At 37.6% G+C, this 27,298-nt stretch overlaps 1 protein-coding gene across 18 annotated transcripts in view; it reads right to left on the minus strand.

The window, feature by feature from the left end:
* CADPS2 (calcium dependent secretion activator 2) overlaps positions 1-27,298 on the minus strand; it is a 540,447-nt gene that overhangs the window by 313,572 nt on the left and 199,577 nt on the right. For all 18 annotated transcript variants that reach the window (XM_030308335.1, XM_030308333.1, XM_030308325.1 and 15 more), the window contains exons 4-5: positions 7,278-7,358; positions 322-558 (exon numbers count right to left, since the gene is read on the minus strand). In XM_030308335.1, the coding sequence (XP_030164195.1) occupies positions 322-558; positions 7,278-7,358 (318 nt within the window). The remainder of the gene's footprint in view (positions 1-321; positions 559-7,277; positions 7,359-27,298) is intronic.

Here is a 27,298-nt window from a genome sequence, read left to right on the forward strand (position 1 = left end):
AAATTATAGATTTAAATCATGTGTTTAAAGAGTGCTTTGGTGTTTAACTTTATCAATAAACGTACACCAGCCTAGTTGGCACAAGATGACTTCCCTCAAAACTCATTTTATTATTTAATCCTAAAACTGCTGTTAGGTTTAAAGAGCAATTTGCATTAATTTGCATTCACAACCTGATTGTCTAGCAAATGAAGAATAATGTAACTTCTTCAAAATATATTACACTGCTTTAAATTCAAAGAGTTACCACGAAGGTCAGCAGAAATTATTCTGCAGCCTCATTCAGGCTGTCAGAGGTGAGTATGGGATAAAGACACTTACCTCCAAGGTGAATGACAGCACTACGTCAGATTTTGACAGCTGAATCTCATTCTCATCTCCAATGTCCAAAAAGGCAGAATTCTGTGAACGTTTTAGTTTTTGTAGTTTAAATTCCGGACCACCTTTTGAAACTGGGAGACTCTCCAAATTGGCCATTAGCAAATTCACTGAAGATCGCAACTCTTCTATATACATATTCTCCATTTCTTTTGCTATGAATTTGGGGAAGTTTCTTTCCTTGAAAATAATTTTAAAATAACGTTACAAAAGACATATTTCAATTTTATCATAAAAGATCACATGATGTATATATTTGACTCTCAGAAATTATGATACTCAGTATAAATGCAGCTACCCAATACTTGAGTCTTCAGGCTTTAAAATCATGAGGCTTTGGCAATTTTGATTATGTATAAGAGTACCCTACTCATATCCCTTACTCAGAATCATTATGGTACAAGATGAATTACATTTTCAACATTAACTTTATTTTTGATAAGGTTTTGCTTAAGTAAAAACTGGAAACCTACATGAAAGAAACTTTAGTGTGTGTATCGATCTTAATTAGCCACTGGTAACTTTGAAATGCTTGGGGTAATTGGTCGGTAAGAAAAATGTTCAGTACAGGATGCCTTGCCTGTTGGGAAACAAACATTTTAAATCTCTCCCTTACCACAGATGTGTATTATTGAGAAGATATCCTTTTTATAAAATAAGCATTCAAATTAAAAAATCATGTGAAATAGCAATATGATATTTCTAGAATTTTCACATCTACATATAAAAGAATAATATCAACTTAGAAGAGTCATTTTCTTTTTGGTCACATGAGCACTGACATTTGATCCTTCCATCTCTGCCATCAGATTTTGGTTTCTTTCACTCGATGAAAAGGACATTCCAAGTATCAGTATTCCAAAAAATATTGACAGACATTGCCAAATTGCCCTTAGAGAAGATTATAGCCATTCATATTACTACAAACAGCAAAATGAGACTTCCTCCCGCTACTGGCTCTTCCTTAACCCTTGACAATTGGCATTAGCTCTTTCCTTAGAGGTAGAGAGTTTATAATGGTATCAAGTATGACATACCATATCCACCTACTGCACAAAACTGGCTGGGAATGAAAGCCTAAAGCAGCCACCGTTCAAACAGCTGCCTAATGCCCTAGAAAAGCAGTGTCTTCCTTACAGTTTCCCTTGGCATCATTCAAAGCCTAACCCAAGGAACCCTCATCTCTGAGATAACTGGAACACATCCAGAATGCTCCCATCAACCAGCACCTAACCTGTGACTCACATGCCCTCGTTTGTTCATGGGATGGAAAGCGACACCTGGCACCACTTCACAAATCAGTCCCAGAGTCCCAGGCCACCTGTTTTTCTTTTCCCCCAGCACAACCTTCACGTATTTCTTTTAACATAATTTACATATAATCAATATTAAAATTGAATATTTATTATCACACAGTAATTAAATATCCACATTCAGAAGTAACGTTTGTAAGTAAGATTCTTAAATACCCTTTCAACATTCCTTTATAGTTTGAAGTGACACCCCAAAAACAGTCAGTTTGCAATCCCAGGAAAAACACATAGCTAGTCAGGTACAGAATACCTTGGCTTCCTTTGGTGAAAAAGAAAAGTTTTGGAATGGTTTCTCAATGTATGTAAAGGAAAAACAAAATTACAAGCAAAATAAGCCATAAAAATAGATTTATAGATTGGTGCACTGACTTTAAAAGTTGTTATGAAAAGTCTCCAAAACTTAGAAATAAGGCAAAAGGGTGAGGGGGGGAAGGTCCTTTCAATGTCCTGTATGGATAAAGGACATCCAAGGGTCATCTGAGGAAATATACTAAGTTCAATTTACTGTTTATTTCAACGTTTATTTATTTTTGGGACAGCGAGAGACAGAGCATGAATGGGGGAGGGGCAGAGAGAGAGGGAGACACAGAATCGGAACCAGGCTCCAGGCTCTGAGACATCAGCCCAGAGCCCGACGCGGGGCTCGAACTCACGGACCGCGAGATCGTGACCTGGCTGAAGTCGGACGCTTAACCGACTGCGCCACCCAGGCGCCCCTCAATTTACTGTTTATTGATGAAAAGTCTCAGGGGCGCCTGGGTGGCTCAGTCAGTTAAGCATCCAACTTTGGCTCAGGTCATGATCTCTCAATTTGTGGGTTCAAGCCCCACAGAAGGCTCTGTGCTGACAGCTCAGAGCCTGGAGCCTGCTCTGGATTCTGTTTCCCTCTCTCTCTGCCCCTCCCCCACTCACATTCTGTCTCTCAAAAATGAACGTTAAAAAAAAAATTTAAAAAGTGAAATTACATGTTAACCTTACAGAATTTTGTCTGAAAAAGATACAAATAGTGTATGTCTGGTGAATAAGAGAATCCAATGGTTATACTTTACAACTCTGTTGGAAATTAACCACGTTCAGATTTAATCCATGAATCTTATTTTAACCTTGGCTAAAACCACCTAGTTCTAGTATGTTCTTGAGGTTACTTCATCTATAACTAGTTGGCTTGTTCATTATGCTCTCAATGAAACCTTTATTGTGTGTTCATTGTATATGTGTAGGAGTCATGATTTTTTCCTTTTTAAAATTTTTGTTTTAGCAAAGCAAAAGAAATACCTTCTTTGAAAGCCTGGATGCACCAATTTTCTTTTGTCAAATTTTTAAGGTGTTATTTGATGGAAAACTTACCATCACCATATAAAAGATCCTACTCCTATTTAGCATTAAAAACAACACTTCACTCACTATCATTTTTTAAGGAGGAGACTGGCAGGAATCACCAAAAGTGACTGTTTTACCAGCATTTTCCAACTTTTCAAGAAATAGACTATAGTCATTTTTTTTTTCCTCTCTGGGGGAAAAGATAGACAATCCTGCTTTAAAGCTCAGAGGCTTATTAATAGTATTTCATCAACTTTATTTAGCCCGCTTATGTTGCCTCTTTCTTGGAAACAAAATCAAGGGTACTTCAGGCAACACTATATGTTAAATTTGATCTGTTAAATTAGAAAAGAATCAGAAATGGGTTATTCTCTAGTTTAACTGTGAGTTGCTCTTATAAACCATGGTTTAAAAGTCCTAATTTACTCGCTCATTAGCAGCCCTAACACATGATATATGTGAAAATGTTTGCTCCATAAAAAAATTCTCAGTATTCAAATTTAGTCACTTTTTAAGTGCTCCTAACCTTCACTAGATGAAGCCTGGACCAGAGTAGTAGGTGGAAGATGGAGACATCTGTCAGATTCTAGAAATACTTTGAAGACAGATGCAAATGGGTTTTCTAATAAATTTGCCATGAAGCACGAGAAAAAGAAGGGAGTCAGAAATGATTCCAAGTTTTTTGGTGTAATCGAAAAGACACCACTGCCAAGAACTGGCCTAACCTGACCACTTAACAGGAGATTTTAAGCACCCTCCCTCCCTTCCAAACTCCTGACTCTACCTTGTCTTTATTTTCTAAACAGTAAATGATCACCCTCCATAATTCAGTTATATAGAACATATATTGCTTATTGTGGGGCTCTCTCAAATGCAAGCTCTGTTAGGGCATAGCAGATATATTTTTGTCTGGTTTTATCCCAAGACAACCACACATTTGTCTGGATGTATCCTAAGCACCTACAACATTGCATAGCTATTTTAGCAGGTGTTCAATAAACACTGAATTTACGGATGGAAAAATTCAGGCTCCAAAAAGTTAAACAAACTTGCCTAATGTTCTATATCTAGGAAATGGCAATCATGGATTTGCCTACAGGTTTTTCTGGCTCAGTCCACACCTTTCCGACTACTTCCAAATTAGACCTTGGCTAAAGTGTTAAGGTCAGTATTTCTATCCTTTCAAACAGATTTCTGCCCTGGGGCTTCCTTGTTATTATATCATATTGTGAAGTGTGGTAGGAGGGGTTACTGATTACCAATGATTAGCTAATGGACAACACTTCTGGATTTATCAGATTGAACAGGCAGTTGCACCCAAGAGAGCAAACTAGGTTCTGGAGTCAAAGGACCAGGGTTTGAGCCCAGCCTCCAGCACATTATTTGTTATGTAATCTTGAGATCAATAATCTTCCCTAGATCTCAATCTCCTGGTCTATAAAACAGATTCATTGTATCATCTGCCATTGTGGGTTCATAGATTATAGATATACAATGCAACAAGGTCAGTAATTATAATTAGCACCATGAGTATTTTATGAAGATGGCTTATAATTGGTGCAATTAAAGTAGAAAGCAATTAAACATGTTCTATCTGCTATGTCAATATATTCACCAAAAGGCATTTTATTTTATTTTATTTTTTTTTTTTAAATTTTTTTTTTCAACGTTTATTTATTTTTGAGACAGAGAGAGACAGAGCATGAACGGGGGAGGGGCAGAGAGAGAGGGAGACACAGAATCGGAAACAGGCTTCAGGCTCTGAGCAGTCAGCACAGAGCCCGACGCGGGGCTCGAACTCCCGGACCGCGAGATCATGACCTGGCTGAAGTCGGACGCTTAACCGACTGCGCCACCCAGGCGCCCCAAGGCATTTTATTTTTGGTGGCATTTTTCCCCCTTCCAATCCCACTGGCTTCACATCCTTCTCCACAATTTTTTAATGTTTATTTATTTTGAGAGAGAGAGAGAGATTATTTATTTATTTATATATGTATTATTATTATTTATTTATTTTGAGAGAGAGAGATTATTATTAAAGAGAGAGAGAGATGAGGCACAGTGGGAGTGTGGGATGGGGGGGGGGGGAGAGTAAGAAAGAATCCCAAGCAGACATGGGGCTGATCTCAGAAACCATGAGATCTTGACCTGAGCTGTAATCAAGAATTGGACACTTGCTTAACCTGAGCCACCCAAGTGCCTGGCCCTTCTCCACACTTTTTAAAATGTATCAATGTTTGTGACAACATCAGCAGGGTATCATCAAAGAGAACTCTCTGTAGGTGCATCACTGACCCTTCTCAACTCCAGAGGTTATAAACCCACATCCTCCTCCCCAGGCCTGGCCTTGAGAAAACACCAAGGCTCTCCTGTTTCATTACTCTCCAGACATTCATTTAAAATTTATTCTAAAGCATCACATCTTTGGCCAGGCCCTTACAGAAGCAAATCCAACTCATGACAATGTGCGCAGTCTCAGGTACAATCTACATACACCTAGGCAATCTACAAATGCAGCTCTCAGCTCCAGGGTCCTTCCCCACAGGGTCTGGAAGATCTCTCTGGATTCTCTCCCAGCCTCGGGTCTTCTAGAAAAGCAAAGGTCTTTCCAGCCAGTTTCCAATTCAGCTGAGGGTTTTGGGGAAAGTATTTTCTTCTCTAAAGCTTCTAATCGTCTTAATCTAACTTGACTTCCAGGCTATGAATCTGACATTTTTATTTCTGGGATGATGCAGTGCCTCTCCAGATATCCAGACCATAGTAACAAGGCATGCTGCCCTATAACCACTGCCCTTTGGATGAATATAACTCTCTAGCTCCCAACTCACACCATCCTATGTTTTCATTCATCTGCAGATACTTCCTCGTCTATCTCCGACTTGGTTCTCACAACTTACTCTCCTCTCTGCTACCCAAATTTCTCTCAATTTTCTCTACTTTTCTATTTATCTCCGATTTCTCAACAACTTCCCTACTTTTTGGTTTAACAGACTTTTAAATAAACACAGTATTAGCGTTCTTAAAACTTATACATTATTCACAAACGTATTTGTCTTTGCAAAAACAAACGCATTTAAATTGTTAAAATCAGCACAGGATGTGTCTTCTCTAGTGCTGGAAAAGTTCACTATCTTAATTTGGGAGGTGGTCGAACAGTGTGTATATATATGTGTATATATACACACATATTCACTGAGCTGTCAACTAAGTATCTGTATACTGTACACGTTATACTTAAATTTTAAAGAAATGAGTAATATTCCCTCAATAGGGAGGAATCATCCGAAAGATGGAGGGAGGGAAAGGAAGAGTCTACCACCAAATATTCAAAGTTTTGCTTAGCAGAAAAAAGGGAAAAAAATCATAGTCTCAGATGAAGAGCACTATAGCCTCAAGTCTATTGGTAAAGACTAAATTTTCCCTTACCACTAATAAATTAATGCATCAATTATACTAAAGAATGAGGCAGATAATAAAGTTCCATGATCTTTAAAGTCTTAAGAAGAAATTCAAGGTTTTTGTTTGAAATTTATTTCCATTACAGGGGTGCCTGGGTGGCTCAGGCAGTTGAGCAGCCGACTTCGGCTCAGGTCATGATCTTGTGGCTCACGAGTTCGAGCCCTGCGTCAGGCTCTGTGCTGACAGCTTAGAGCCTGGAGCCTGTTTCGGTTTCTGTGTCTCCCTCTCTCTCTGTCCCTAACCCACTCGCATTCTGTCTCTGTCTCTCTCAAAAATAAATAAACATCAAAAAAAATTTTTTTAAAGAAATTTATTCCTATTACAGAGAAACACAGTGATTGCACAAAATAAAACATTAAATACACAGAGACTTTTTACAAGAAACTTCAAGCTGTATCTTTCATCCATTCAAATATTAGTTGACTCCCCTATGTGCCAATCACCGTGAATACTTTAGAATATGTGATTTCACATATTTCACAGGGACGATATTTTACTCCCTGATTATATTATGTTTAGTGCAATATTAAAATTCTTTTAAATCTGTCAGTTTGAGAAAATCAGGCATGGCTTTAATCTACAAAAGTTACTGAACTTAAATATGTCCTATGTATAAGGAAGGATCTGTAAAATAGATAATATGCTCCATTCAGACAATATGCATTCAGATATTTGGGCTTAAGAAACATGCACACAGAGAAGAAAATGATAAAAATTATGCTGCATTTATCTATACAAAACTTTGTCAGCTCACAGAAATCTACATACAAAGAAGTGTGGCACAGTGTGTCAGAGTTAACCATTTACCTTTGCCATCTTCTCTGCCAGCTGCAAACGACCATCAAGTTCCCTTCTGATCTGAGCAGCTTGCTCATCTGCATTGTCCAGCTTTAAGACAGAAATTACACATATGTGATTACTCAACGGCAGTGACCTACAGTTTAAAGTGAAGCTTTAAAGACTCGATTTTTGTTTTTAATAAATTCTCTCAGCTACCTATTGAGAACACAGAACAATGTTTAATTAGGTCAGCAGTCCAATTAAATTTCTTGGGCACCTTTCATTTTAGTTTTGTTCACAAAAAAATTATCCGATTGCTAAAAAAGTTATTCAGTTGCTATAAAAGTTATTCAATTGCTAAGAATCATAGCTCAGTTTACCAAAAATCTAATCATAATCATTCTTTGCCCAACGTGTCCAGTAAGCTGTTTCCTTGAAGTTATGTTAAATTGGTTAAATCGTTGTTAGGCTTATTCAGTCCATCCTTCTATCTTCTTGAAGGTCAGTTCCTAAGTAGTTCCAGATAGACGAATCTCTTGTCTTGTTCTTTCAAATTTCCACAGTGTATTTCTGGATGGTGAGATACTGAGTAATGTTTTACTTCTTCGTCAGTTTTATAACAAGTTTGTGCATTAGTGCTAAACTATAAAAATAGCATTTGATTGACTGATAGAACTTCCTACCCTTTAAGTTTTCATATTCTCCTCATTCTAGTTTTCAACAGACTTATACTGCCAGGAAACCCTTCTACTCTTCACAGACTGGCACCACATTAGAATCCCATTCTCTTGTACTAAATTTGACTGAAAGCAAGAAAAGCACGTGGTCATTGTTTTTTAAAGATATTTACACAGAAAATTACTTTCACTTATCCAGTGAAATAATCCTTTTCTTATAGATTTTCTTTTAACTTTTCCTCATGATTCCCTTCTCCTGAATTATTCATAATCAATTTCTTTTATTAGTTCAAAACTGCTAAACTGCGGAGGTCCTATGAGCCATGCGCAGTGGGGGATGCACTGGGTGGGCTACAGATGCTTCTCTCAACTTTAATTCCTTCCCCTTTCCTACTTCCCTCATTAAGAAAACAGGACCACACAATACAACTGTATTATAGTAAAGGCCCACCTAAAGACTGCATTAGTATTGAGTACCACATTAAATGCCTAGGAAAATAGAGATGTATTCCATTTGCTGAAGAACTACAAATGGACCAGATTACATGCTTTAACACAGCCTTAAAAAAGAAAAAAATAATGCCTGAAAAAGAGGAGTGGGGGCAATGCAGGTCAACAGGATGGTGGTGTCGGGGCAAATATAAAGAGTCAAGAAAAGGGGAAGATGTTTCACTAAGAGGGCATCAAAAGTTTGGAGGTGAGATTAATAATCTTGGTAATGGGATGGGGGGGGAGCAGGCAGGGGAAGATACATGGAAAATGGGGCTGGAGAGAGACCAGCTACTTCATAAACTACTATTCACAGCCACATTAGGGAGTCTGGAGTTGGTTCCTACAGCAATGTGAATTCACTGAGAGGTTTTAAACAGGATTTTGGAAAGATCACTCTGTTTCCAGCACTAACAACAGGTTAGAGGGACATAGGAAGTCTATTATTTATTCATTAGAAAGAGAGATCTGGGGTTACTTTCCAAAAAATATGTTTACAAGTTCATTTAAAAAATCAAATTCTTTTAAAAGACAAGTTTAAAAATAGCCAAGATTTTCTTAAACTAAATTGTTGGTAGACAATTTTCCATGTCATCTCAAAACAAATACAGTTAATAGGAGGCAAAGTCAAACAGTTTCTCTTCACTGTGTCCAAAGTCAAAATAATCTACATTAAAAACTAACAAAACTGTTAAAGAATACGTGGTATGTCTGTTCTAGGTAATGGAAATCAAGGTCCTAAAAGCAAAAATTATGTGTAAGAACTTGTAACTATAATACTTCAAATACGTTAAACTTAACACGGAAAATGTTCCAATTTTTGCTTAAATGCTAATTAGTATGTTTCCACAGAAAACTGAAATGAAATGATTACCTGCATGTAAAGAGTTCTAGTTCCACTAAGACACAGTATTTAACATCTTAAAATAAAAGGTCATAGTTCTCCTTCAAACTTAGTCACAAAACACTATTTAACATCTTCAAATATTCTTATCTTCTTATTAACAGCCCCTAATTTTAAGTGGGATTATTTGACTTACTTCTGGGTTTTGCAAGAATGATCACTGCAAGAGCCAGTTTTCTGCTACTTCTAAAAAATATTAATACCTTAAGTGCTTTTTCTGAAACAACGTAGGCAGACAAAAGCAGAGCGCTGCTGTACCAAACGACCTTTGAATAGCTTTCTCTTCCTTAATAAATTTTCAGAGACCGAACACTAATTTTTGTGACTACTGGTGTCATTTGGTGAAAATAGAACAGCATAATTCCAAACACATTAACAAAAGAGAGGAAAAGCTAATAAAAACAACCAATAAATTCTTATCTTTGTGTCATGTAATACTAAATACAATTGAAGGAAGATCAGTTGGTTAGTTTTTTATTTTTACATGTAAGAATGTTAATGTCCCATGCATTTTGTTTTCTTCTGAGTATTGCCTTTGTTTTCAAATTCATTGAAAACCTATGTAATTTTTATAAATATTTTCTTAAAAGTTGACTTAATTGAAATTAGTTTCACATGTAGTTATAAGAAATAGATACACCCACTGCCCAGTTTCCCCCAATGGCACCATCATACAAAACTATTCTAGCACAACCAGGGTATTGACTTTGATATAATCATCCATCTTATCCAGAGTTTCTCAGTTTTATGCTTATTCATTTGTCTTAACCAATTATTTATCTAGATTCACAGGTTCACCACCGCCAGTCAAAACACTGAAGAGTTTTAACATCATAAGTTGCCCTTTTATAACCAGACCCATTTCCCTCCAGGGAACCTGCAGTTGGTTTTAATAATAATGCACCTCTTTTCACAATGTCTAAAAATAAATTCTAAAAAGGCAAATGGGTTTTCTTTTACTTTCCATTATGAAATTGGACATGGCCTCTTATGAGGTTAACATTTGTCAACAGTAGACGGGGGGTCTCAGACCTCTTAATCTTCAAGTTCACCACCTGAGTTCTTTCCTCAAAGCATATGGCCCTACATAGCATCTACTCATTGAAAACTCCCAACCATGTATTTCTAGCTCCAATCCTTCAATAGAGTTTCAGACTTACATTTCCAGCTGCCTATTTACCATTTCTGTTGCGTGAAGAGAAGGCTCATTGCACTAGTAAGCCCAAAATGCAATCTTGATTTCTAGTAGCCTGTCCCAATCACTCCTTTGATAAATAATGCCATGTCATACAAATGCTCAAGCCCAAACCCTACGTGTCATCTTTAACCTTCCCCTTTGTCTCACGGCCCACATCCAATCCAACCTTGAGCCATGCAGGGTGAAACCTAGATCACATTGTTGAGGCAGACCAGAATTGAGGTACTCGAGAGTTCTTGGCCAGGACCACTTTTCTGGGGAGTGGAGTGTTTCCTTAGCCACTTCAAGTACATCTCCTCTCATCAGAACACTTGTACCTATGGTTATGGTGAACATAATTCTTTTCCTTTTCTGAACCCTCAAGAGAACATGGGTTTTTATACCACTCCCTCCACCCCCTTCTCAAAAAATAAAAATAGAAAAAAAGGAGAAGTCTGGTTAGGTGGTTTACAGATGTGGGACATCAGATTTTAAAATGCTGGGTAACAGGGGCACCTGGGTGGCTCAGTAGGTTAAGCGTCCAACTTCAGCTCAGGTCATGATCTCACAGTTCATGGGTTCGAGCCCTGTGCTAGGCTCTTTGCTGACAGCTCACAGTCTGGAGCCTGCTTCAGATTCCACGTCTCTCTCTCTCTTTGCCCCTTCCCCGCTGTGTGCGTGTGCATGCGCTCTCTCAAAAATAAACATTAAGAAAAATTAACATAAAATAAAATGCTTGGTAACACCAGAGTACCTGGGTGGCTCAGTCGGTTGAGCATCCAACTCTTGATTATGGCTCAGGTCATGAACTCACGGTTCTTGAGATTGAGCCCCACATTGGGCTGTGTCCTGAAAGCACAGAGCTTGCTTGGGATTCTTGCTCTCTCTCAAAACAAAGAAATGTTAAAATAATAAAAGAAAAAAATTAAATGCTGGGAAACACATCTGTCTCTAATGCCTGATTTGGGGTATGAGATAAAATGGGGATATGCAGACTCTGGAATTCATGGTAGGGACTAGACATAAGTTTCATTCCACAAGGGCAACTTCATTTTTAAACTTCATTTTCTTTTAAATTCTTGATTTCAACACTTTTTGACAATAGATGACTTAACTCACAGGTGTCCTTTCCTGGCACAGAATATTTTCCCAGTCTTTTAAAGGGAGTTATTCAACCCTGACCATAACAGATGACCAAATGTATCTTTATTCTCTGTAATGCCCCTAGTATCCACTACACAGAGCATTTTCAATTATTAATTGAAAATTATCAATTTCAATTATCAAGAGATGTTTCTGGAATGGCAAATATTTAGTACAGGAAATGTACTTTTATTTCCCTCCTATTCATTACACAGAAATTACTGTTTCCACATTCAGAATCCTCTGGCACAGATTTTTCAGGTCTTTTAAAAAGGGTCAATCAACCCTGACCATAACAGGTGCCCAAATGTAGCCTTATTCCCTGCAATGCCTCTACTATCCACTATACAAAGCATTTTCCATGATTAATTGAAAATTATCAATTTCGATACCATTTCAAAATCAATTACCATATTCAAAAATCAGTGACCACTCCAACGATGAAAATATTTCACTAGCTTAACAAATATTTAATACAGAAAGTGAATTTTTATTTTCCTCTTGTTTTTACACAGGGATTATAATTTCCTTAATTAAAATTCTCTAGGCTACGGAATTCTTAACCTGGACCTTTTGGGGGGTCTGAATTACTCAAGTTGTGAGCAAAATTTTGTAGAGTTATGCATTTTTTTCCCCTCGGGGAATGGCTTGACTTTCATACCTTACTCAAAGGGGTGGCAACTCCCTAACTCAAACAAAGTAAAGAACAATGCTGTAAGGACATCATCTTTCTAGAAGCTTCTATATCCTAGAAGAGGCTATATGGCTTTTAAAAAATAAACCATGGGAAATGGTCACCTCAGACCTACACATCATCAACCTTACTCTTACAGAGATTTGTTAAATCTTTGTAAAGGGATGCTAAGACACAGACTCTCAATAGTGTTGGCAATGGTCCACAGTTACTTTACCAACTCTATTTACCCTTTCCTACACCTACCATATAGCAACCACTAGAAAGCTCATCAGTACCTACAAAAGTAAGGGCCTTCCAGAAGTTCACACTTTATGTCGAAAACAGTAAAAATAGTACACAGAACAGAATATAATTGCCACAAGAAAGTTACTGATCAGGTGCTGTAAGAATTCAGTAATGAGAGAGACGTGTTTCCTGGTTGATTAGTAACAGGATGGATTCGTGAAGATGGAAATAGTAAAAGGTGGAGGAGAAAATGCTGACCTGATGCAGCAGTCTATTTTGGTCTTGACTTACAAATCTCTAACCCTAGGCTGTCTTTGCCACATTCCCCTCATGTCCTTGGAAACAGTTCTGAAAAGAGATCTCAGGGATCAGCACATCTCCCTTTGCAGAAAGGCCTCAGGAGGACCCAAAGCCTATGTGGTGTCCAAGTCTAAAATTTTCACAAACTGTAATAAACAGCAATAAAATAACGTTACCAAGTTCCATCTAACACCTTCATTTTACAACTGGGAACATTCTTTCAATGCTTTAAAAACTATAAATATCAAATATTTGAGTTCATTAAATTTGCTCATCTTTAAAAAAAAGATCATTTATAAAAAGCACTTTTCACAGCGCTGTTTAGCATCATTACCCTCTCCTATCAATCTATTTTCTAGAACCAGGATAACTGTATTAACACTGTCAATCACTAAAAAGGGGAATAGCTGTTTTCCCATAATGATGCCTTTGTGTGTGCCAACCTTACTCAATTATGTCCTTTCTCCCACTGAAGAAATTAGTATTCTCTCCAACTCCGTACTCCAATTATGGCATACCTCTTTTCAAATTATATTGTTATTTTCTTGCAATATTCATCTTTATCCTTTAGTATGAAAAATGCAAGGAGATTAGGATTTGTTATATAAACTTCGTGTTTTCCCTGAGATTAATCCATATGCTGGTCTACTGTATTTATATTATCTATAAATCCAGTGATTTATAGATAATACATCATGAGAAGTAAGCAGTACAAACCTAACACGGATTCCAAAAGAACACTTCAACACTTTATCACATAATTTTCTAGTAGCCCAGTGTTTATTTGACACTATCAAATATACATGGATTTTGCAACAGGACCTAAAACCACTCATCAAAAAGCTTTAGGTGTTAATTTACTTCATCTATAAATTGTGTTAATTTTTATTATTACTTGAACCACAGATTTATCACAAAGATAGCGCCTAACTCTACCTACTACTTCTGTTTTCTGTGCTGCCTCCCCACCTCCTCATGCCTACACACACACACACACACACACACACACACACACAGGTTCTTGGCTATTCTAGATATCAGAGTATCTCCAGTTACTTCTCAAAACAGTATCATTAGTCAGTACATACCACTGGCCTTTCCCCTGAGTTTCAGCTCTCCAGCTGAAGGCAAGGCCTTTCCTTTTAGGCACCCACAAAGTCCTCAAACTAAAACTGAACCTGTTCTTGTGCTGTTTCGAAGGGGCACATGCACCCCAATGTTTACAGCAGTGCTATCAACAATAGCCAAAGTATGGAAAGAGCCCAAAAGTTCATCAACAGATGAATAAAGAACATGTCGTATATGTATACAATGAAGAATTACTCACCAATCAAAAAGAATGAAATCTTGCCATTTCCAACAAATGGATGGAACTAGAGTGTATTATGCTAAACAAAATTAGTCAGAGAAAGATATCATATGACTTCACTCATTATGTGGATTTTAAGATACAAAACAGATGAACATAAGGGAATGGAAGCAAAACTAATATAAAAACAAGGAAGGAGACAAAACATAAGAGACTCTTAAATACAGAGAACTGAGGGTTGCTGGAGGGGTTGTGGATGGGGAGATGGGCTAAATGGGTAAGGGGCATTAAGGAAGACACTTGTTGGGATGAACACTGGGTGTTATACATATGGGATGAATCAATGGAACTTACTCCTAAAATCATTACTGCATTATATGCTAACTCGGATGTAAATTAAAAAAATAAGTAAAATTTCAAAAAAACAATCTGTTCTTTATCATCCACTCTTCAACATAGCTTCCTATTTCTACATAGAATTCCCACTACCCTTGATCACGCTACAATCTCAGAGGGAGGAAGAGAGATGAGGAAAGGAGAGAAAGGACTAAATAAATCAATATGAATAGAGAGAATGATACCCAAACACCTCAGCTTAGTATTAAGGTCCTCCCAAATTTTGTACCAATCTATATTTTTAAGCTCTTGGATAATTCCATTATCTATACAAGTCAGTTTGTTTAGTGTTTACTGAACATGTTACATTTTCCCAGACATGCATTTTGCTTGTGTTTCTTTCTTCTGCCAGCGACATTTCTCTTACCTACCTTCACTGTCCTGATCAATCTTAAAATCTGAGATTACCTTACCAATCATTTAATAATAAAGCAGGCACTATCTCATGACATATCTTTCATAGTTTCCTATTATTGTTGAACTTCAGATATTTATGACCACTACCTCAGCCTGCAATGTATGCCTCTTGTCAGCCCAGCCTACCCAGAGGGGTAAAACAACTCCATCTTGGATAGGGGAATTCAAAGAACTAGTGTAAATTTTAATTCAAATACAAAGAATGTCCAAGACATTCCCTCCAAGCTGACCCATCTTCTGTGAGTCAATCCCCCTGAAAAAACCAAAACCTCTTTCCTCCCTTTTTCTTGGTCACTGGGAATCAGCCAACAACATGGTAAACTCTCTTTGTAATGTCATACAACAAAAAGAATATAATGAGAAAATGAAGTTATTCCCATACTCTCAAAAGAGACACTTGCATATATGATGTTATGTATGATTCAGGTAACATCACATGTGCTAGAGGCAAAGCATTGAAAGAATTCCCTTGTATCTATCGTATAGATTATGTATAAAAAACCTGACTCAGAAATAGCAGTTCTGCCATGGGTCCTTGTAGAACAGTTCTAAGAGTCTTAAAAATGCATTTCCCAGAAGGAAGAAAGAACATACTTATTTCAACATAATAAGCCCATAGCTAACAACATACTCAATGGTGAAATATTAAAAGCTTTTCCTCTAAGATGAGGAGTAACACAGGGGCACTTACCCTCAGTACTACTATTGAAGATAATACTAGAAGACCTAGCTAGAACAACCTGGCAACAAAAAAGAAATAAAAGGTATCAGAACTGCAAAGAAGTAAAATGGTCTTTACTTGTAGAGAATAAGGTTTGATGTACAGAAAATCCTAAAGACTCAACCAAAAACTTATTAGATCTAATCAATGACTTTAGTAGTAATAGGATACAAAATTAACATAGAAAAACCAGTAGTGTTTCTATACAGTAACAATGAATTTTCTCAAAAAGAAATTTTAAAATGCCATTTACAATAGCATCAAAAACAAAATACTTAAGCATAAATTTTACTAAGGAGGTCAAAGATCTCTACTCTGAAAACTACAAGACATCGGTAAATAAAATTAAGGAGATCAAAGAAAACACATATAATGGAAAGGTTTCCCATGTTCATAGCCTGGAAGACCCTATAAAGATTCCAATGGCATTTCTTTTTTATAGAAGTAGAAAAAATATGCCTAAAATTTACATGGAACCACAAAAAATCCTGAAAAGCCAAAGAAATCCTGAGAAAGAACAAAAGCAGGAGGCATCACACTTCCTAATTTCAACCTATACTATAAAGTTACAGTCGTCAAAAACAGTACGGCATGGACATGAGAACATACAAAGATGAATAGAACAGGTCCAGAGCCCAGAAATAAACCCAACAATGTATAATCAACTAATATTTGACAAAGGAGCCAAGAATGCTCAATGGAGAAAAGACAATCTCTTTAATAAATCATGCTGGGATAATTAGATATTCATATGTAAGAGAATGAAACTGGACCCATATCTTCCACCCCTCACAATATTTAACTCAAATGGATTAAAGGCTTAAATGTAAAACCTGAAACCGTGAAAATCCTAGAACAAAGGAATAAAGCTCCTTGACTGGGGACTTGGTAATGATTTATTTGCTTTTATATACAATACTGAAAGCAAATGCAACAAAATCAAATATAAACAAGTATTAACTATAGGACGCTAAAAAGTTTCTGCTCAGCAAAAGAAACCAACAGTGAAAAGAAAACCCATGGAATGAAAAAATATTTTCAAACCATACATCTTAAAAGAAGTTAGTATCCAAAACACATAAAGAATTCATACAAATCAAAACAAAAACAAAACACCACAATTTAAAAAATGAGCAAAGGACCCGAATAGATGTTTCTCCAAAGAAGATATATGAAAGACCAACAGGTACATGAAAATATGCCTAACTTGATAAGTCACTAGGGAAATGCAAATGAAAACCACAAAAATGTCACCTTATGCCTGTTAAAATAGCCATCATCAAAATGACAAGAGATAACAAATGCTGGCGTGGATGTGGAGAAGAGGGAACCTGTGTGCACTGTTGGTGGGACTATAATTTGGTGCCGTCACTATGGAAAACAGTATGGAGGATTCTCACAAAATTAAAAATACAACAACCATATGGTCCAGCAATTCCACTTCTGGGAATATATCCAAAGGAAATGAAAACACAAGCTTGAAAAGATATCTGCACCATGTTCGTAGCAGCATTATTTACAATAGCCAAGACATGGAAACAACCTAAATGCCCATCGATGGATGAATGGATCAAGAAGTTGTAGTGTATATATACAATGGAATATTATTCACCCATAAAGGAGAAGAAATCCTACCATTTGCAATAACATGTATCGAACCTGAAGGCATTATGCTAAGTAGAGTAAGTCATAGAAAAGTAAATACTGTAGGACTGCTTGTGTGCAATCTAAAAAAATTTTTTTTCTAATTGAAAAAACAAAACTCAGAGATCAGAATTGTGGTCACCAAAGGCAGAGGGGGTTGGGAGGGAAGGAAACTGGAGGAAGGTGGTCAAAAAGCCCAAACTTCCAGTTATAACATAAATAAGCACTAAGGATATACTGTACAGCATGAGGAATATAGCTAGGACTGCTGCAGGATATATAGGAAAAGCTAAGAGTTATCATCACAAGGGAAAAAAAAGTTCTGTTTTCTTTTTATTGTATCTATAGGAGAAGACAGAACTTGGTTAAACCTGTGTGGTAATCATTTCACAATATACGTGAACCAAACCATCATTCTGTACATTTTAAACTTATACAAAGATATAGGTCAATTATTTTTCAATAAAACTAAGAAAGATCATTTCCCAAACCACACTTTCATTTGAATGCTAAAGAAGTAGGGGAAAGATGAATGAGTTAATTACATATAAGATTACCCTATGTGAACTGAACTGTATTAAATAATGGATCAAAATGTTCAAAAGCAAGAACATAAGAATTTAACCTCAAATCTAAAAACCATGAGACTTCAATAGCCTGAAGACAATGCATGCATATTCTCTAAAATGGTAGGTGGCAAACTTTGAAATATCATAGAATCTTCAGTATTTCATTTATATTAACATTTTATCTTCCAGACAAAAGTAACATGCTAATACTTTCAAGCAACTACTAACTATATTCACTTCAATAGTTGAGTGTACATTCACATTAATAATTAAATAATGCTGAAATTGAGAGAGTTTAATATTAAGTAACAGACACTAATCAAGGATATTAGAAAACTTTGTCCCAGTACATTAGAACTCCAGCTTCATCAAGATTAATAAGAATTAAATTTATACAGCACTTACGACATATAAGAAACTCTTCTATGTTTTTATAAACATGATGGCATTTAAGCCTCAAAGCAACCCTATGGGATAGGTGATAACTTTATCCCATTTTAGTTATGAAAAATCTGAAGCACAGACTGCTTTAAGCAATTATCCAGGGTTAAGGTCACATAGTTAATAAGGGGCAGGGCAGTTTGAGTGCAGGGTTCAACTTAACTACCTCACACTCAATTTCCATTCTTTCTGTCATTCGCTCTATCCAGGAGTACCCACAATAGGAAGCACATTAAATATTGTCAAATTAACGATACAAAGATTCAATATCCCATGTTCAATGAAGTAGAAGAGGCATATATAAATATAATGCAAAGTAGAATATGGTAGGCTTTTGGGTAATAAGGAATTGTAAATTTCTCATTTTTTTGGGGTCCTCTCCCAGTATTTAAGAAAAAATGGGGACAGGAGCAGGGAAATCTTCATGCAAGTGGACCTTCTCTTGCGTCTTGAAGAATATGGAATTTGAAGTGAAGAGAATATTAAGAGACAAAATTAAAATATAAGAAAATACAGGGAGCAATTCAATTTACATGGAACACAGGGTATGTAAAGATTTGTTACATAGGAAATAACATAAGCAAGGCACATGGGAGCCAGATTGAACACTGAGGTGGTGTTAGCTTCATTCTGTTGACAGAGAGGAGCCATTTTTTTTTCTTTCCTATTCATAGTTGGGTTATGATGAGAATGGGATGGTGCTCCAATAATACTAATCCGGCAACAAAAATACATTAATGTTGGGAGGGGGAAGCAGTTAAATTACTGCCATGCTCCATATGCTGTGCTCATAAGTGAAGTCTGGAGCAAGGGCAATGACCATGGAAATAAGAGAGAGGACTCTTTAACAAATGGTGCTGGGAGAACTGGACAGCAACATGCAGAAGGATGAAACTAGACCACTTTCTTACACCATTCACAAAAACAAACTCAAAATGGATAAAGGACCTGAATGTGAGACAGGAAACCATCAAAACCCTAGAGGAGAAAGCAGGGAAAAACCTCTCTGACCTCAGCCACAGCAATTTCTTACTTGACACATCCCCAAAGCCAAGGGAATTAAAAGCAAAAATGAACTATTGGGACCTCATGAAGATAAAAAGCTTCTGCACAGCAAAGGAAACAACCAACAAAACTAAAAGGCAACCAATGGAATGGGAAAAGATATTTGCAAATGACATATCAAAGGGCTAGTATCCAAAATCTATAAAGAGCTCACCAAACTCCACACCCGAAAAATAACCCAGTGAAGAAATGGGCAGCAAACATGAATAGACACTTCTCTAAAGAAGGCATCCAGATGGCCAACAGGCACATGAAAAGATGCTCAACATCGCTCCTCATCAGGGAAATACAAATCAAAACCACACTCAGATATCACCTCACGCCAGTCAGAGTGGCCAAAATGAACAAATCAGGAGACTATAGATGCTGGCGAGGATGTGGAGAAACGGGAACCCTCTTGCACTGTTGGTGGGAATGCAAACTGGTGCAGCCACTCTGGAAAACAGTGTGGAGGTTCCTCAAAAAATTAAAAATAGACCTACCCTATGACCCAGCAGTAGCACTGTTAGGAATTTACCCAAGGGATACAGGAGTACTGATGCATAGGGGCACTTGTACCCCAATATTTATGGCAGCACTCTCTACAATAGCCAAATTACGGAAAGAGCCTAAATGTCCATCCACTGACCAATGGATAAAGAAATTGTGCTTTATATACACAATGGAATACTACTTGGCAATGAGAAAGAATAAAATATGGCCTTTTGTAGCAACGTGGATGGAACTGGAGAGTGTTATGCTAAGTGAAATAAGTCATATAGAGACGGACAGATTCCATGTGTTCACTTTTATGTGGATCCTGAGAAACTTAACAGAAGACCATGGGGGAGGGGAAGGGAAAAAAATATGGTTAGAGAGGGAGGGAGCCAAAACATAAGAGACTCCTAAAAACTGAGAACTGAGGGTTTATGGGGGGTGGGAGGGTGGGGTGTGTGGGTGATGGGTATTGAGGAGGGCACCTGTTGGGATGAGCACTGGGTGTTGTATGGAAACCAATTTGACAATAAATTTCATAATAAAAAACAAATAAGAGAGATGATACGGCATTATGGAGAAAGCAGCAGTGCAGGTAATTGGGCTGGGAAGACATAGAAGGACCGATGGTTATGAGTCAGAAGGCTGACACAAATAAAAGAAGAATCGTGTTTGGGATGCGAACAAATGGCATTTTGAACCTGTTGTGTCTCAGGAGTCTCAGATTCATCAGTTTGCCCTGGGCTATAGTGAGACAGAATGGAGAGGGAGGAGCTGACCTACGTAAAAAGGGTAAAAAGGCACTAATACTCAAAATAAGCAAAACACAGTGAGTGGTGGTGTGTTTTATCACTGCAGTATTTTTTCAGTGGATCTAGCTCAATGCAACAAAAACACAGTAGCATCTCATTTCTCAAAAATAGGGTAGTGAGTCTGTTTCTAATTTCAAACACTATTGCTCTTAGTATCATACCATGTACAAAATGAGTTCACAAACCTCTGATGAGGATTCACAGACTGAGATGTAAGCCTTGTTAATCTGGAGACCTTCACATCAGAATCAAGAAAACACTCATAAACAGAAAAGAACATCATTTTCAACATTTAATAATAACAGAGGCCTTTCTAGAAGTTTGTAATAAATAGCCAGAATCAATCACTGCCACCCATTACACAAGCAAAATCTTACTAAGATAATGATCAGTTGGCCCTGCTCTAATGTGATTAGGGTAAATGGAAATTTTTTATAGTCTAAAGCAAAGAGGATTTAGGATATTATGACCTTGATAATCAGCTAAAAAGCATTAAATATCAGCAGGTATTCTTTTGTGAGTATGTATCAATCCCTTTCCCTCAGCCTTTCAAATTTTTTTAAGTGCATTATAAAAGCCAAAAAGTTACTCTAACCATCTACCAAAAGGAACAGGTGTTAAATTCTCTGGGCCACACATTTCTATAAATCCAAAAATAATAAACAAGAAGAAAGTCTGGTGCTATGAGCTTGGCACACAGTAAGTTGCCAACAAATAAAACGATTCAATATACTATATAGAAGGAATTTCTTGAATATATAAATGTCTTATGTTACTGCCTAATCCCCTAAAGAATTTACTGTTAATTCCATTTTCTTGCCTTCTTGGTTCCTCTCTTAATCCACTCCAAGACAGTCAAGAGTGCCTTCTACCATGACAAATACAAGGGTCATTTCATTTTCCTCTTACCTGACCTCTGAGAAGCTTGTGGCATAAACCCTCTCCTTCTCTGACGGGCATTCTCTTGGCTTCCCTGATACCACATGCTATGGTTTCCCTCCTACTTCCCTGGCTATTCGCCTTTTGTGCAGCCTCTGAATCCTGGTGTCCACAGGATTCTTTTCTGGGCCCTTTTACTTCTTGAGCTCCAGACTGTCCTAAAATGATCTCATAGTGGCCTCTGGCTTCAAATATTAACTTTATCTAAATGATTCCCAAATATGTATCTCCAACCAGACCACTCACTGGCATTTCAGGTTTGCACATCCATCTACCACCTGCCTTTTCCATGTGGACATTTAGTATTTTGTTTTCAGCATGTATAAAACAGAACTCCTCTGATTTCTCCCCCACACTTTTCCCTCCCCAAGATGTTGCTCCTTGAGAAGAGGGAACAGCATATATTGAAAGCCTAGAACAGTGCTGGACTAGAGTAGGTACTATGATGAAAGAAAACCTTAATCAAAGATGCCTCATCAGACCATGGTTAACATAAACATTGAATCAGGTAAACGTTAACAAATGGGAAGATAGCCATTAAAGCATAGGATCTTTCCTACAAAAAGAAAGAGAGGAATAGGCAGTCTTAATCAAAGTTCTAGAGAATGGTATGTCTTAAGTTATAGACCCAAGTTGACTCCTAGCTTCTGCCTGCATTCCCAGACTTCTTTGTCCCTTTCCTTGCAAACAGGTGTTGCAGTGTTCTGACTCAAGGCCAAGTTCCCAAGTATGTGAGGAGCCCAGCAGGACTGTGAAGCACAATACAGGGGATGGATCTAAGAGAATGCGACAACAGACTCCTAGGTCAAAGCCAGTAGTCTAGGAACTTCATAAGCAACAGAGAGATAAAACAGGACCACAGCAGGGCAAGGGACAGGGCATGGAGATTACTTGAAGGATTAACACGAAGGTCCCTGACCCACTTTTGTTTTTGAATTTTTTAATCTTTATTTATTTTTGAGAGAGAGAGAGACAGCGTGTGAGCAGGGGAGGAGCAGACAGAGAGAGAGAGAGAGAGAGAGAGAGAGAGAGAGTCCGAAGCAGGCTCCAGGCTGTCAGCACAGAGCCTGACGCGGGGTTCGAACTCACCAACTGTGAGATCATGACCCGAGCCGAAGTCGGACACTCAACAGACTGAGCCACCCAGGAGCCCCTACCCACTTCTGTTTTAATAATGCTGCGTCATGCCCACAGGTTGGGTGAGGCACGATATTGACCACTGGCAATCTATTTTTTAGGCCACGGAACAAAAGCTTTGCAGAATCCCAACTTGCTCCTGTCATTTCTTTTCTTCCAGCCTAGCTCTGTTACCAGCCCATAATAAATTCTAAGGTCTTCCAGCTAGCAGTTACAGACCCTTAATATCCAAGTCCTTTTTAGCCTCATGTCCTCTACTCCAGCAATACACACAACATACCTTCCTAACAAATTCCAAGGCTTTTCACTCTCCTTGTGCCTTTGTAAATGTTATTTTCTACCTACCTGGCGGTCAAATTTCTACCCATCTTCTAAAATTCAGGAATTTGTGCCTTCTTAGAACCTTCATTAAAGCTACAAAGGAAAATAGGTTTTCCACACTGCCCAAACACTCCTCTTCCTGAGCACAATGGTAGACTGTTCTCAGACAGTTCTCAAACTGTTTCTATGGTTTGAGCTCACCATGGCATTAAGTCCTCGATGGGCAGTCAGGCCAGGGGTCCCCAACCGTACTGGGCATCTTCATCAGCGTAATGTAGAAGGCTTTTTAAAACCAGACAGCGGGCCCCATTTCTGTGGTTTGTTTCACTTAGTCTGAGGTGGGGCCGAAGCATTGAGTGGTTTTTAAAGCTCCTTAGATCATTCTAATGTGCAGCCAGGATGGAGAACTAGAGAAAGCTGTGCCAATTAACCCATGTCAAATTAAAATACAGTCACACACATGCCCACGTTGTGCAGTATACATAGCCTCAGGATCACACTTTTTAACTATACCATTACGTTTTCTTTATAGATCTGTCCCCTGACCATATGCAGATAACTTGAAAAAATCAAATTCTGTCATTTTTGCATTCTCCCTGACATTTGTAGATACCTCATTTTAATTTCCATAGAATATTTTCATGAACAATCATGAAAAAGATACAATTGCTTATTATACTTGAAACAGCATATGCATATGATCCTTTTTTATGAAGAGTTGAGAACAGGTCTTGAAATATATTAGCAAAAATACACCTCCACCCTGGCTCAGCTATTACTACTACAAAGATGCCTGATCTCTGAAGATTTGTACTTATTTAAAAAAATGGAAAAGTTAATATCTTAATTTGCATAGGCTAGATCTGGGTAAAGAAAACCCTAAAATAAATGCAAGGAATATCTGAAGGTAGCCTATATTTGTTATCTAGTGAGATTTGGGAAAAAGCAAAGTAAAACATTTTTGGGAGAAATCTTATTTAGGCATATTCTTATGTAGTTCTCTTACAGAGATGGGCCAAAGGTAAAAAAACAAAATAATGCACAGTTGAATGAAGCAAAACTTGTTGATAAAACCTAAAATTTGGTTTAATATATTAGAAATGTATTCACAATTAAAATTTTTAATTTAGAGAGAAAACTGATTTAATGTTAATCAGATATTCAAATTCATTGAAATGAAATCAGAGTCCTAATTTATATCATGACACCTTCATTTTAAAAAGTGAACATGTACATAAATATTATGGCCATTCCAATTATAATTACAGAATTTGAAAAATCAGAGACTATAAAATCAACTCATTTTTTAAGTCTTAAGCTTCTTGAGGCATCCTAGAACATAACTGCCATTTAATGACATTTATTTCAACATTTTCCTCAAGCATTTTGGGGATTTGAAAGATACACCCTGCAAATGGTCATTTCTACAGCTTTATTTTCTAATTTTGAAAATGATTTTTGTTACCAAATGTAACTGCCTCTGTAGGGTGTGCTTTTATTTTTGCCAAAGCAGACAAATTATATTAAACAAGAAGTATTATCAAATCACACAGCACTAGTGGAGAAGAAAAGAGGGTAGTGGTGCAAGGCAGATACCAATTTCCTCGGAGTATTCACACTCCTCGCTCTTCCATTTGCCGTTGACATTCTGAATGCAGGTCTTCCAAGGCAAGACTCTCACAATGAGAGGAGCAAAGAACCTCGCAACTGCCTAGATTTGCCCATTTCCTTAAAACTCTTAAACTCAAGTGCTTCAACTCCAAAGCTAAAATCCCACAGAAAAGGTATCATAGACCTGAATGCTACTTTCTAACCATTTGTGAATCAGTCCCACTTGTCCCTTAAAATTTACAACAGTTCTGTAGTATCACTTAGAGTTCTTGCAGTCTTCAGAATATAAGAGATCTGGGGCAGAGGAATATTTAGAGAGGAAGATTTCACTCAACTTTGCTTTGACCCTTGGATAATATGGATGAATCACTTTCTTCAGTTAATGTAATGGGATTATGCAAGATTAACGAAGGTTGCCTTAGGCAGAAAAGATAGGATTTGGATAGCTGTAAAACTCCCTTACTAATTCTCTTAAAATACAAATAAAGAAGTAAAAGAACTAGTGTTGATTTAGTACTAGGACCCCACCACACCGACTCTGGTCATCTAGGGTTGGATTGTTCTCCACAGTGTGCAACACCCCTACCTACATCGGCTAATGTCCTCTCAAACCACAGCCCCTCTCTTCCTTATACTCCAGCAGCAACAAAGACTTGCAGTTCCCCTTAATGCCATGCCTTTTTGGATACTCTACACTTACTCATCCCTCCTTGCATAATTCTTTTTTAGCAATTTATTCTGGTATCTTCATGACACTCCTCCAATACTGTATTTTTTTCAATCTCAAGAACACAGAGCCAGGAACTCACATCACTGCGGCATTTACAACAGGGCTTTGTCTTTTTTTTTTTTTTTTTTATCTAGCTATAACTAGGTCTGGTCTCTGTGTTCCTATCATTCAATACAGTGCTTGGCACATACTTTTTCACTACATATATTTCTAACATTGAATAGGGAAAGGGCTAACATTACGCAGGGAAAGATCAGGGAACTTCAGGGAGGCAGAATGCGGCTGCAAGTGGGAGGCTGAAGAAGCAGTAGTGGCAGCAGAGTTTGGGGAAGAAGAGGAGAAGATAAACGTGTTCTGGACCCGCCTGGGCTAGTGCCACACATCAAGTCTCACAAACTTTCTGTAAAGGTCCCAATAAAAAGGGACAAAAATCCTTGGTGGCTATGCGGTCAGAACCCCTCTCACTCTTGAGAGCTTTATACTTGCCCTCGCTAAACTCTATCACTTTGCTCACTCTCTAGTGTCCATGAGATTCATTCTTCGATACCACGAGACAAGAGCCAGCACCTCTCCTCCCCCGCATCACCCCCCCAAACATGATAATGCAGACTATCGATTTGAACGTAATATATTATCCTGTCATATTTCAAAATAAACTTTAATAAGCCTACTTCTGTTCAAAGGAAGCTGATTACTAGTACCATTTCAATAACCACATTTTCGTTAAAAATACATGAAATGGGGTGTCTGGCTTCAGCTCAGGTCACACGATCTCACAGCGACTGGGGAGTTCAAGCCTCACATTGGGCTCTGTGCTGAGAGATCACAGCCTGGATGGAGCTTGCTTCAGATTCTGTGTCTCCCTCCTCTGCCCCTTCCCTGCTCATACTGTCTCTCAAAAATAAACATTAAAAGATTTTTTAATAAAAAAAATAGGTGACAAAATTCTTACTTGAGATTATAAAATATATACCTTTAATAACTGTTTTCTCTAAAAGTATAACTATATTTACCTGAAATTCACTATATTTCCTTAAAACTATTCTGAAATTAAACTTTCCACCAGCAGATTGTCTTTCAGACCTGTTACTTTACTGCACCTCTAATACTCTGATTCAAATAAATCATGGCTAACAAATTCAGATTCTCATACTGTTATGTTGCTCATTTTAGAATGAGCTCTTTTTAATATTTGGTTCTGTAAATGTGCAATACACATGACTCTCAAACCAAAGAATCCAAAGTGTGACATTTTTTTTTAACATTTATTCATTTTTGAGGGAGAGCAAGTGGGGGAGGGGCAGAGAGAGAGGGTGACACAGAATCCGAAGCAGGCTCCAGGCTCTGAGCTGTCGGCACGGAGCCCAACGCAGGGCTCAAACTCACGAACCACGAGATCATGACCTGAGCTGACGTTGGATGCTTAACTGAACCATCCAGGAGCCCCTGATAGATAGCTTTCATAGCACAAGAGCTAATCTATGAAATACATGGATCGTTCTTATTCTTTCGTATTTTTTGTTAACATGTAATAATTTTTCTTTCAATTATCCTTAGCTTTATCATTTAAGTGCAGTGTCTTTCAGGTAGGCTCCCGCTGGCATCAGGCTGCAGTTCTGGCACCGTTCCCTTCACATTCCTGTTCTTTCTCAAGTCCCAGGGACAGACTGGCTGTCACCATCATGCGCATCTTAACAGAACAGATCTCTATCCTGAGCTTCTGACCCTGAAGCAAGCACACATCTTTGAGATTTCCTAGGGAACCACTACCAGCAAAAACAAGGGACCAGCTAAGGGTAAACAAATACAGAAGAGTTACAGTTAGTTAAGTTTTAAAGCCTTTTCTGAGA

This window comes from Lynx canadensis, chromosome A2, assembly GCF_007474595.2.
Source record: "Lynx canadensis isolate LIC74 chromosome A2, mLynCan4.pri.v2, whole genome shotgun sequence".
Taxonomy (NCBI): Eukaryota; Metazoa; Chordata; class Mammalia; order Carnivora; family Felidae; genus Lynx; species Lynx canadensis.